The sequence below is a fragment of the Eulemur rufifrons genome, chromosome 3 (genome assembly GCF_041146395.1).
Source record: "Eulemur rufifrons isolate Redbay chromosome 3, OSU_ERuf_1, whole genome shotgun sequence".
Taxonomy (NCBI): domain Eukaryota; kingdom Metazoa; phylum Chordata; class Mammalia; order Primates; family Lemuridae; genus Eulemur; species Eulemur rufifrons.
This window is the reverse complement of record NC_090985.1, coordinates 81,347,357-81,360,053: the sequence shown is the minus strand read 5'-3', so window position 1 is coordinate 81,360,053 and position 12,697 is coordinate 81,347,357. Positions and strand designations below refer to the sequence as shown.

At 38.3% G+C, this 12,697-nt stretch overlaps 1 protein-coding gene across 1 annotated transcript; it reads left to right on the top strand.

Annotated features, from left to right (window-relative positions):
- The first annotated feature begins 2,745 nt into the window (after nt 1-2,745).
- On the top strand, nt 2,746-8,547 carry TMEM70 (transmembrane protein 70). Its single transcript, XM_069466353.1, has 3 exons — nt 2,746-3,038; nt 4,317-4,422; nt 7,773-8,547. Exons 1-3 carry the CDS (start codon nt 2,844-2,846, stop codon nt 8,228-8,230), a joined length of 759 nt encoding a protein of 252 aa, XP_069322454.1. The 5' UTR covers nt 2,746-2,843; the 3' UTR covers nt 8,231-8,547.
- The last annotated feature ends 4,150 nt before the right edge of the window (nt 8,548-12,697 follow it).

Genomic DNA, 12,697 nt, shown 5'->3' with positions numbered 1-12,697 from the left:
CTTCCCGGTAGCGTTCAGTGTTTACTGAAAATAAACCACGCCCCTACCCCCACCCGGGGCCCCTTCCCCCTCCCTACTGGGTTTGCTTAGCCGCCCTCGATTCTGAGTTCATTCCCGGGAAGTCCAGGCGCCTGCGACCACCATTATTTCAGTTCTAGGACCAACTTTCTTACTCCACGCCCCCCTTTACACCTGCCCCCCTTTACTGTGGTTAGATATATTGGCACCTTTCCAGGAAGGCTGAAACTGCTAACCAAGCTTCTGCTTTCTTTCGAGGAGCCTGGCATGAAGAGCTTGTAGGGCCAAGACACTCACACTTACAAGTTGCTCAACTAAGCACTTTGTGTCCACAAAAGGAAAATAGATACAGGCTACACATAGTTTGTTGAACTAATTAATGACTTCCTGAATTTAATTGATTTGGCAGATAAAGGTATTGCTTCTTGGGAAATTAATTGCAAGAACAGAGCAGATTGTCCTTTGTAGAAATAGTAGAATAAAGTTTTTTAGAATGGTAGCTCAAAATAGAGTGTGGTTGGGAGGAGGCTGTGGGCCCATTTTCAATTGTCCCTTTCCTCCTCTAGTTTAGGATGATTAAAAAACCCACAAAAACCCCAAATTACATATGGCGGGGTAGGGGGGATCATACTTTCTATAAATGATAGCCATTGTTCATTTTCCATCAGATCCATCTTTAAATGGAACCTCTCAGATGATATGAATGGGTAAACAAAGGTTAATTTTTATTTTATTTTATTTTATTTTATTTTTTGAGACAGAGTCTCGCTCTGTCACCTGGGCTAGAGTGTCTTGGTGTCAATTTAGCTCATGGCAATCTCAAACTCCTGATCTCAAGCAATCCTCCCACCTCAGCCTCACAGAGTGCTAAGATTACAGGCGTTGCCACCGTGCTGGCCAAGGGTTATTTTTTAAAAAAACAGCCCTAAGGCTGTTCTTTCTAAAATCCCATTCAAGTAGTTTATAGTCAACAAATGTCTCTAAATTACTAAACTGAAAAATCCATTTAACCATATATAACAATTCCATGTAATTCTATAGCAAAGTTTTTGGAATATGATCTCATTTTAGATATTTAAAAACCTTGAGAAGTAAAGCAAACAAATACTCTTTTCTTTTCTTTTTCTTTCTTTCTTTCTTTTTCTTTTTTTTGAGACAGAGTCTCACTGTTGCCCGGGCTAGAGTGTGGTGGTGTCAGTCTAGCTCACAGCAACCTCAAACTCCTGGGCTCAAGCAATCCTACTGCCTCAGCCTCCCAAGTAGCTGGGACTACAGGCATGCGCACCATGCCCGGCTAATTTTTTATATATATTATTTTCATCTGTAGGAAGACACTAAGCCTTACAGAAGGTAAAATTCAGGTTCTCTGATTATATTAAAGAAAAACATTTTTTTTTTTTTTTTTTTTTTTGAGACAGAGTCTCACTCTGTTGCCCAGGCTAGAGTGAGTGCCGTGCCGTCAGCCTAGCTCACAGCAACCTCAAACTCCTGAGCTCAAGGGATCCTCCTGTCTCAGCCTCCCGAGTAGTTGGGACTACAGGCATGCACCACCATGCCCAGCTAATTTTTTCTATATATATTTTTAGCTGTCCCTATAATTTCTTTCTATTTTTAGTAGAGATGGGGTCTCGCTCTTGCTCAGGCTGGTCTTGAACTCCTGAGCTCAAACGATCCGCCCACCTCAGCCTCCCAGAGTGCTAGGATTACAGGCGTGAGCCACCGAGAAAAACATTCTTTATCTGAGAATTTAAAATATATATCAGTAAAATAATAGATAATGGATGTTGTTTCTGGTATGAATTACACTGAAGAGTTTTAAAAATATAAGTAGAAGGTACTTTAAGAAAATAAAGTTATTCATAAAGTAGTATCATTTTCTCCTTCTGGTTACTCCCCCCAAAGTATTTGGAGTTGCCAAGGTGATCTTATTATCTTAAATTATAAATTTGTTCCTCTCCTGTGCAAATAACATGCCAAATCAAAACCAGTTACAGTTGTGAAACAGTGGTAAACAAGTGTGTCTCTCTGCTAGTCAGATGCTCATCCTTCAAGACTCAGCTGAATACGGAGCCAGTCTTCAGACATTGTGAGGCCGAATTAATCATGCTCTCCTTTGTACTTTCGTGGCATTTAGTATATTGGTATGTATCAAGTATATTACACCATTATATCCTATCTTTTAGGTGTTTCCTCCACTATGTGAGCACCGTGGATTTCCAATTTTATCCAATATCTTCGTATCCTCAGCTCCTATAAACGAATATGTATGTAGATGTGAATGATTTCCGAAGACAAATTTGATGACAAGAATCAATATTACATGAACAAATTCCGTTTATTTTCTGCAAAGCCAGTGGTTGAATTAAATTGCCATTCGTTGAAATCATATAAGGTATCCTTTGTTCTGTGCCAATAGGCTAGAATCATTTTTCTCAAAGGAAAGTTTTTAGGGCCTAGAAAGTGACATCCACGAGAATGAAAGATTTAACCCTGGCTTCGAGGCTCTGTCCTTCTCTAAGTGCTCTTCCCTCCGTCCTTCCAGACTGTCATAGACAAGGTAAAAGTCTAGGACCCAGGAGCCGCGCACAGGATGGGCGTCTGCCAGTGTGGCGAGCTCACAGCTCAGCGTACAGGGAACGCACGTGGCAGGGAAGGTTGCGGACCGGAGCGCATTCTGCGCACGCGCGGGCGGCCCCTCCATCCCGGCGTGCCTCCAGGGGGCGGGGCGCGCGCCGCCAATCTAGGCCGCTGTCGGGTTAGGGGTCCGGTTTTGTGGCGGTGGGTTGCTGCGGCGGTGCTGTCGGAGGCCGCTTCTCAAGCGCGGGATGTTGCTTCCGGCGTTGGGCGTCCGGTGGGCGTCCGGATTGCGGCTCAGCTGGAAGAGGACGGCATTGTGGGTGGCCACTGCGCCCCGAGGCCCGCGGGCTGCCTCCTGCAGCGGGCTCTCGGGGCCGGTCGGCGGCGGCAGCGCGGGGCTGTGGAGAACCGCGCCCGTTCTCTGGCGTCCCGGGCGAGCGCAGGTCGGCCGTCCAAAGGCTCGAGTTCGGAGTTGGGCTGGCGAAAGCGGGCGTAGTTTCGGCTCTGGGGTCTTGGCGGCTCTCGGTGACCTCTCCCGCCTGCCCGTGACTCTAGTGCGGAAGGAGCCCTCTCTCTGCGAGGCTTGCAGAAGTAGCAGGCCGAGGGCTCGGGGCTCGGCTGCCGGCCCCGGGGTTCACAGCCTTGGCCAGCCTAGGTGTATGGTTGGAAAGTGGTTACTGTTCTAGGCGGTTCCAAGCATTTTACACGTGGTTCCAGATCCATCCAGTTTGTAGTGGCAACTCGGCTTGTTTCCTTTTCTACTCTTGAGCGGAAGCTTAGAAGGGTTAATTTGCAAAGAAATTGGGTGCTGCACTCAAAAGCCGAAAACAGCCCCGGCAGCCTGATTGAATTCCATTTTTTTTATAAGGTGGCTCTATTTTTAGGAATTCCTATGGTCCCTGGGAAAAGTGGGGATGTGAACGTTAATTCTTAATTGTTAATCTGAATAAATTGTCCCGATTCTGCCCTGTAAAATATCAGGATTGGCGAGCCTTGTTGAATCTTGGAAGAAATGCCTAAAATGTAAATTGGAGCTAATAAAATTTCAGCATGAAGGAATTAGGCATGCCTTTTACATTTAAAAATGTATACGCTGTGAAATTCATTTTCGGATGTTCGGGCAACTCTTCTGTTTCCGTGAAATTTGATGTAGAATTTCAAGTAAATTTTTTTTCTTGTTGAACAGAGGATGCAAGTTATTTACAAGACCTTTAGAAAAAGAGAGGTTTTTTTGTTTGTTTAAATACTAGCTATAGTATAAATATTTTAGAAATATTAAAAATGCCTGGACTTTATATATAATCTGAATTTGCAGAGTGTTTTACTTAGATTATTGTATTAAAATTAAATTTTATTTATTTTTTTAAAAGCTAATGCATTTAAATCGAATGAGATGATGTCCTCATTAATAGTAGAATCTAGTCCACTAAACTATTTTTATTTGTTCAAGGTCACTCTAGACCTAAAAACCTGAGAGCTGGGATGCAAACTTAACAAACTCCAACTTGTCACTTTTCTGTTTGTGACTGGGATTAAGGAAAGCCATTCTGTTAGCTATTTATTTTCTTTAGCTCTGTAGCTTTTTTGGGAGAATTCGTATGTCACCTCATGTGACAAGTTCTCTTCATTGCATTTTAAAAAATAAACTTTAAAATATTTAAAAGTTGGTTGAAAATGGAATTTATTATTTACTCACATTATGATGGTCTGTGTTTCAATAGATACCTGTTTGTTGGGAAGGATGTGTTCGATGTTCACATACACAACTTGACAAATCAGAAGATGGAAGGCTGATTTATACTGGGAATCTGGCCCGAGTAGTATTTGGTGGGTAATCACAAGTGAGGATATCTCCTTTTTTTTCCTTTTAATTGTAAAAAATATTTTTAGTATATGTTACCTATTGTTATAGCATCCTTTAATTATAAGACATAAGGAAATTTAGATTATAATTTTTTTGAGGCAGGGGATTTTAAAAAGGTGTTTGGAGGCTGTATTATGACTGTGGTCTTACAGCTGAACACTCAAGCTTCCTTTGGTCACCTCTCTCAGGATGTTTAACAAAATAAAAATAAAAAGTGTGTATTTGTATAATGTTTGAATATGCAGAAGAAAAAGTATGGAAGAATGCCTCCTAAGAGTAGTTAACTTTTCAGAGTAGAATTGGGGAATTTTCAGTTTTTACTTTGTATATTTCTAAATTTGACAGTTAAAATGAGCATGTCATGCTTTTATAATTCAAAAGCATATAAATTATACATTTTTTTCAGGTCATCTTAGAATTTATAACAAATATTTATCCAGTGGCTTTTCCAGGTGGTAGAAAGTTATGGAGAAAGAAAAGACAGCCGTAAGTTTATTAAATAGCTATAAGTTTAAAGCACTTTCCTTAGATCATAATTTAGTATTTAGTAGAGAAGGTCAGAAGAACTTAGTGAGGTATGTGATTTGTTCAAGTTCCCAGAGGTTGCATTTCATTCTAATAATCTAAAAATAAAATCTGAAACATCTAGATGATTAGTTTATAGCCAGGTATGGCCACAAAATTTGAGCACCCACATTTGCATTTGTGTTTTTGGTCATGATGGTGTCAAGTGGTCATCTAAAATTCACTCTGGAAATCTGTAAGTTCTCAAGTGTGTGACATTAGAGTATGTTTAAAGTACAATTTTAGCCATTTAGGACTTTTTAGGAAGGACTGATTATCATCACTATTAAGTAGAGTTCTGAAGTAATTGGAATAATTAATTTTGGGTGGTTAGAAATTTCTTCGGAAGTCAGTACATAAGTAGGCCATTGAGTCTGGTGTCCCATCTCAGTGGCCTGGGATACCTATATTGATGCTTAACAGTGACTCCCATGGTACCCTTCTGTCTGAACACAGGCACCATGTCTTAAAATACATTGAAGGCTTATTGATTTATGTTTTGTTCCCATTTGACTCCTTTCTGAAAAGGAGAAAATGGGTTAATTTTGGTGTGGGTAGGATGTAATATTTGGAAGAACATAGCTATCCATGGTATTTAGCATTCTAGAGTTGTGACTTACAGAGGAATTTAATGTTTGGGTTCTTTCAATAGTATGATTAATGGAAAGTCACTCTATCAGGGATTAGTTCTTTTTTTCCCTTGTAGAAACTGAGAGACATGAAGATAGAGATATCATTCTTGGAGGTTCTCTAAACTACCAATGGATCCTAGTCTAAAGACACTTGAAGGGCTTTTTAATTGACAGTTATTGTTAATTCAGCAACAAATAATTACTGATGCCATCATAGTATTCACTAAGAGTTGTGTCAGGATGTTACTCAAAGATAATGCAGAATCTTAGAGGCTGGTAGGAAAGATTATGAACACACTGTCATAATAATAAATAAATTATGATATTAGAGAGAGAATAGATGTGAGTTCAGAAGGCAGATGTATTATTTTCACATTAGAGAGAGAAAGAGGTAGAACAGAGAGGGCCTCATTGGCCTGGAATTTTGGCTGGGTCTTTTAAGATGAATAGAATATGAATATGAAGAGATGTGAAAGAAGAACACCCAGGTTTATAAGTTGTGTGAAGAAAGGCATGAAGATGGGAAAGCTCAGAATGTGTTTGGAAAATAGCAATTATTTCTTCAGTCCACGCAAAATATGGTATGTGTGTATATTGGTTTCCTCTGGCTCCCATAATAAATTACCACAAACTTGGTGAATTAAAACAATAGATACTTACTTTCTCATAATTCTGGCACCTAGAAGTGTAAAATCAAGGTGTCAGCAGGGCCATGCTCTCTTCCTTACTTCTTCCAGCTTCTGGTGGCTCTGGAAATGCTTGGCATTCTGGCTTGTAGCTGCATAACTCCAGTCTCTGCCTGGGTCGTCACATGCCTGAATTTGTGTGTCTCTTTGTCCTCTTCTGTCCTTAAAAGGATACCCTCACTGGATTTAGGGTCTACCCTAATCCAGTATGATGTCATCTCCATCTTTAATTAAATCTGCAAAGAACCTGTTTCCAAATAAGGTCACATTCTGAGGTTTTGAAGTATTTTGGAAGGGCTGAGGAGATTTTTTTTACATAGGAGGCAACTCGGTCCCCATTGTATCTGATGTGTACCAGTGTTATAGCAACTACCTGTGGAAAGAGGGAAGGAAATATTTTTAAATTACTGATAAAAGATAATTAAGCCTTCAGTCAACACCAGTGTATGGGAGTAACGCAGCTTCACCAACAGTTGTCAGACTTTTGGCTTTTGCCAATTTGAGGGAAAAACAGTATCTTACTGTAGTTTTAATTGAACGTTTCTTATGAGGTTTAGCATAATTTTATCTGTTTAAGGGTTATGTGCATTTTGCCCTTAAAATAGGGTTATATGTCTTCTCATCTTTTAGAAACCTTTTATATTAAAATATATTGGGCATGTTAACCCTTTGTAATATAAGTTGAAAATATTTTTTCCATTTTCTCATTTGTCTTTACTTTGATTATGATGTTTATGTTCATGTACTTTATCTCTGATTTTACTTTTTTAATTTAAATCTCTGGGCTGTTTGGAATTTTCTTGGTATATGGTATAAGGGATAGAGTGATCCCTTTTTCTTTATCATTTTCCATATGGCTATCCAGTTGTCCCAACACCACTTGCTCAAAAGTCTATCTTTTATCCACTGAAATTATATATCTTTATTCTATACTAAATTTCCGCGTACAGTTGAGTTTATTTCTGGATTTTCCATTTTGTTCCATTGATTTGTCTGTTTATTTGTACACCAGTCCCACACTATTTTATTTATATTCTTTTTTTCTGTAGTGTTTAATATTTGAAAGGACTTACTCCCCGTTTTTTTTTTTTCTTTTTCCAAATGAACTTTATAATTGTTTAGGATCTCAATTTGTCTATCTTCCAAACAGATGGTATTTTTATTAGGATCATGTTAAAATTATAAATTTATCATTAATTTATAAATGAATTATAGTTAATTCATTTATAAAATTATAAAGAATAAAATGTATAAAGTACTTAAAACAGCCTGGCGTGTAATAGACACTATATTTGTGTTTTGATTTTTTTGTTTGTTTGTTTGTTTTGATGATGACACAGTAAGAAGAAAAGTGGAAGAATTAGTAGGATAGATTGATTCTTTTGTAAAACTTGAAAGTATTGATCTTCTCCCATTTTTTTCCCCATTTAGGTGTGAAGTGTTTCTCTTATTCTACAAGTATGATCAGCTTTGCATGTCTACCATACTTTCTTACACAAAATAATATTATGTCTGAAAATCTTCTTTTGCAAATCTTATTTTTTGGCATCGTAGGAAGCTTTACAGTGATCACTCCAGTGCTGCTTCACTTTGTTACAAAAGGCTATGTCATTCGGCTGTACCATGAGGCAGCTACAGACACTTACAAAGCCATTACTTACAATGTTGTGCTTTCAGAAACAAGTACAGTGTTCCACCAGAATGACGTGAAGATTCCAGACAGCACACATGTGTTTACCACATTTTTTGCTAAAACAAAATCACTGTTAGTTAATCCAACGCTCTTTCCAGACCCTGAAGACTATATCCATCTAATGGGTTATGACAAACCATTCACTTTGGATATGGAAGAAACCAGTGAAAACAAACAGGTTAAGGAGGAGAAATGAGCATATTGTTTTTATGTTTGTGATTAAATGTGATTTATGTTTCAATATGTAATAATAAAATTGTCTTTACTTTTGTATTCTGTTAGTGACTGTTAAAAATAATTTGAAACTATCAAACAGCTTTTAATTTTCAGAGAATGATAACTCACAGTAAAATAAGCTATGTTTGAAAAATAAAACATGGTTATCTACAATTTGTGCTTAAGGTGTGTGAATATACATGTTCATGATGGTATATACACAGATAATTTAAGAGCTGTATCTAAGTGTGGTTGCCGCCAAACTGGGAATCTGTCAGAAATGGGAGAGTTACTTTTTTCTTTGTGTGTGGATTTTTATATGTATATGAATATTCTTTTCCCACATTAAAAAACTTTGAGAAATTCACAAATTATGAGAAGCAGTGTTAATCTGTCTCTTTTGGTTCGGAACATAGATTTTGCCTATCTCCTCTGGCATGGGGGCATATAATGAGAACGTTCACGTATAGTTGAGTTTGTGGTTAGCTATCAGGGAAATGGTAACCAAAGTAGTGTTGTTTTTCAGTGTTCTCGCTTGGCACCCTATCACAGTAGGAAAATCACTGGTACTAAATACGTGGACAGTACCTTCTATAAAATAGTCTCTATGCTAGCTTTTGCTTCCAAAAGTAACAAAATGGCCATTAGATATGAAATATGTCTTTGCTGGGACGTATTTGTTAAAATTGTATTCTGATTTCTTTTTTTTTTTTTTTAAGAGATGAGGTCTTAGCTGTGTTGCCCAGGCTGGGGTATAGTGGCGCAGTCACAGCTCACTGCAACCTTCAACTCCTGGGCTTAAGTGATCCTTCCCCCTCAGCCTCCCAACTAGCTAGGACTGACTACGTATGTGTGCCACCATGCCTGGCTAATTTAAGTTTTTTGTAGAGATGGGATCTTGCTGTGTTGCCCAGGCTGGTCTGGGCTTAAGAGATGTTCCTGCCTTGGCCTACCAAAGTGCTGGGATTATGCCTGGCCTCTCATTCTTTTAGAACACCTTATACTTTTGTCGTTGCTTTTATTTTTATTGAGAATTTCAAACATAAAAAAGTAGATGGAATAGTGGACCTGCATGATTCATTCAGATTCAACAATTACCAATTTGTACTCAATATTACTTAATCTAGACCCTAACCACTTGCCTGTACTTTTTTGAGAAGCAAATCTCAGTCACAATAATATTTCTTTCTTAAATATTTAATTTTGTAATTCTACAAGATAAGGACTTCTTTAAAAATATAAACCCAATACCATTATCATACCTACAAAAACAAGGCAAAACAAAAAACCCCATCACCCTAATGTTATCAAATACCAAGTTTGCTTAAATTTCCAACTGGTTTGTAATTTTTTCCCACATTTTGTTTGACTGAAGATCCAAATAAGATATCTTATTCATACCAATTGTTGAAATGTCTTTTAAGACTGTTCTATGGGCTTGTCTATTTCTTTCACTTTTTTTTTTTTTTTGCCTTACAAATTATCTGTTGAAGAAACAATTGTCTTTTAGGTCTTCTCATGATCTAGATTTTCTGATTGTACCCCTGAGCTGTATTTTAACATGCTTCTCTGTCTTTGGTAGATCTTAAAGCTTCATCAGAGTGAGGTTTCATTATCTGGGACAAAACTACTTCATAGATGTTTTTGTTATTAATGGTTATCTATTGCTGCATAACAAATTGCCCCTAATACTTAAGGCATAAAGCAACAATAAACATTTATAATGTTCCACAGTATAGATCTGCAATTGGGGAGTGGCTTTGCTGAGGTTCTCTCAGGAAGCAGCAGTCAAGTGAGCTGGTGCTGTGTCATCTGAAGGCTGGACTGGGGTACAAGGAGCTGCTTCCAATATGGCTCACTCACAGGACTGACTATTTGGCGCTAACTTTTTGGCAGGAGGTCTCAAATACTACACTTGATCTTAGCCAAAAGGTCAAGAAGTGATGGCAGAAGGCCTCAGTTTTTCACCACATGGATCTCTCTTTAGGGCTGCCTGCTTTTCCCAGAGCAAGTCATCCAAGAGAACAAGGTGGAAGCTACCATGTGTTGTGTGACGCATGTGGAAGTCACACACTATCACTGCATAATGCTTTATTGGTTACATGGTGAGCCTTATTCAGTGTTGGAAGGGATTCACAAGGGTGTGCACACCAGGATATAAGGCTCATTGGGAGCCATCGTGAAGGCTGGTCACCACAGTGCTCTTCCATTAAAAGGTACATACCATCTTTTTGTCTCTGTGATGTTAGCAACTATTGATGCTCAATGCCTAAGTTCATTAATTCATTAGGTGATGCAAAATGGTTATATTCTATTATTCCTTTTCTATTTATTAGCTGAAATACTCCTAAAAAGAGAGATAAGAGTAAAGGAAGGAAAGAAACTCACCCCTCTCTATTTGGTAACTCAGTAATTCAGTTTGTACAAAAGAGTCAGGATAAATGCTTGATCCCTTTACTTGCCAGTTTTAAAGTAGAGTTGGTTTCCTAGCATCATCTGATGATAAGTAGACTTAAACAAATATGCATGAGCTCATGGATTTAAGTATATTTGATATATTTCAATTTATTGCAGTTACTATATTATTAATGTTCATATAGTCATATAGGTAAGCTAAATAATGGCACAAGATGTTCATGTCCTAATCATTGGAAGCTGTGAATTTTACCTTATATGGCAAAAGGGATTTTGCAGATGTGATGGAATTAAGGATTTAAAATGGATTATCCTGGATTATCCAGCTGGATTCATTGTAATCACTGGGTCCTTATAAGAGGGAGGCAGGATATCAAAAGAGAAGGCGATGGGATGATGCAAGCAGAGATTGGAGCGATGCACTTTGAGGATGGAGAAATGTAAGGATTGCAGCTCTAGAAGCTGAAAAAGGCAAGGAAACGGATTCTCCCCCTAGTCTCCAGAAGGAATCAGCTCTGCTGACACCCTGACTTTAGTCTACTCAAACTGATCTTAGACTTCTGACCTCCAGAACTGTAAGAGAATAAATTTGCACTGTTTTAAGCCACTAAACTTTTGGCAATTTGTTACAGCCACAGCAGGAAACTAATAACAGCCATCTTTTATCAGTGGAACCATCTTTTATTTTTAGTTATCTAGTATGATAAGGTGTTTCGCTCATCTTGTACATATTCTGCCCCAGACCTATAATCAGTAATTTCTCCAAAGAGTCCTGGTTCCTTTTAATAGAAAATGGTATTTTAAGACCACTAGGGATATTCATGGGTTTTTGCCTTTTTTTACAGCTCTTAAATTTATTTTTAAATTGTGGTAAAAAACGTGTAACATAAAATTTGCCATCTTAACCAATTTTAAGTGTACAGTTCAGTAGTGTTAACTATATTCACATTATTTCAACAGATCTCTAGAACTTTTTCATCTTGCCAACCTGAAACTCCATGCTCATTGAGCAACTCTCCATTTGTTCTTCCTTCCTTGAATTTTTTTGCCTTTTTAAAAATGGGAAGCCAGGTATGGTGGCTCCCACTTGTAGTCTCAGCTACTCTGAAGGATGAGGCAGGAGGATTGCTTAAGCCCAGGAGTTCAAGGCTGCAGTGAGTTATGATGACACCTGTGAATAGCCACTGCATTCCAGCCTGGGCAATATAGCAAAACTTTTTCTCTAGAGAAAGGGAAAGCCTCACAGTTCTACTGTAAAACCTTTACCAACATGATTATTTTCCTTTTAAGTGTGCAGATTTTTAGGCTACAACTCTGTGGCATTTTTGGCTATTAACCGTAAACTATATCCTATAAAGGATTTCATGTAGCAAAGCATCTAAAGAAATCGCTCTTTTCTAAAATGGAGTGAGAGTTCTGAAATGAAATATATACCACAGAAAATAATGACATTTCATTATTAGGACTCAAAATACTCTCAAGCTCTGGTTGGTTGTAGGTGAATGTATTCTCAAGACTGGTGGGCCCTCTGCCCACAGTGTGGAACCATAGCTAGTGCCCCCTGTTTGGGGTCTCATCTGTCCTTGTTTGGTCCTGTGGCTAAACCTGTTGCTGAGCAGAAATAGTTTACGTGAGACTGTTCAGTTCAGATCTGTAGGTCCAGCTCTCTGAGCCATGAGAAATTGTATAAAGAGCTTGTGGGAGAGAATAGCAATGCAGATGGAAAAGAAGTGCCAGTCTGTTGAGACTTTAAGGGAGGTGTAGGAACTGATTTTGTTACTATTGACTGGGAAGTGCCTTGTTTTGTTTTTAAAGCTGGTCACTCATTTGCATCAAGTATTTGAAAAGTACATTGTAAATTGTTTGCTCTTTCCCCTTTGAGGAAGTGCTCAAATATTACATACACACACACACACACACACACACACACACGCATGCACTCACACACACGTACACATAAAAAGAGGAAACAGTTGGATAGGATCTCAGAAATCATGTGATTGATGACTAAGTTAAATCTTTTCTATTACTG

Bases quoted from the DNA above. Each gene is read 5' to 3' on its own strand.
- TMEM70 (XM_069466353.1), top strand. From the start codon at position 2,844: ATGTTGCTTCCGGCGTTGGGCGTCCGGTGGGCGTCCGGATTGCGGCTC. The intron at 3,039-4,316 runs GTCGGCCGTCCA...GTGTTTCAATAG, and splicing joins GGCGTCCCGGGCGAGCGCAG to ATACCTGTTTGTTGGGAAGG. The intron at 4,423-7,772 runs GTGGGTAATCAC...TTCCCCATTTAG, and splicing joins TCTGGCCCGAGTAGTATTTG to GTGTGAAGTGTTTCTCTTAT.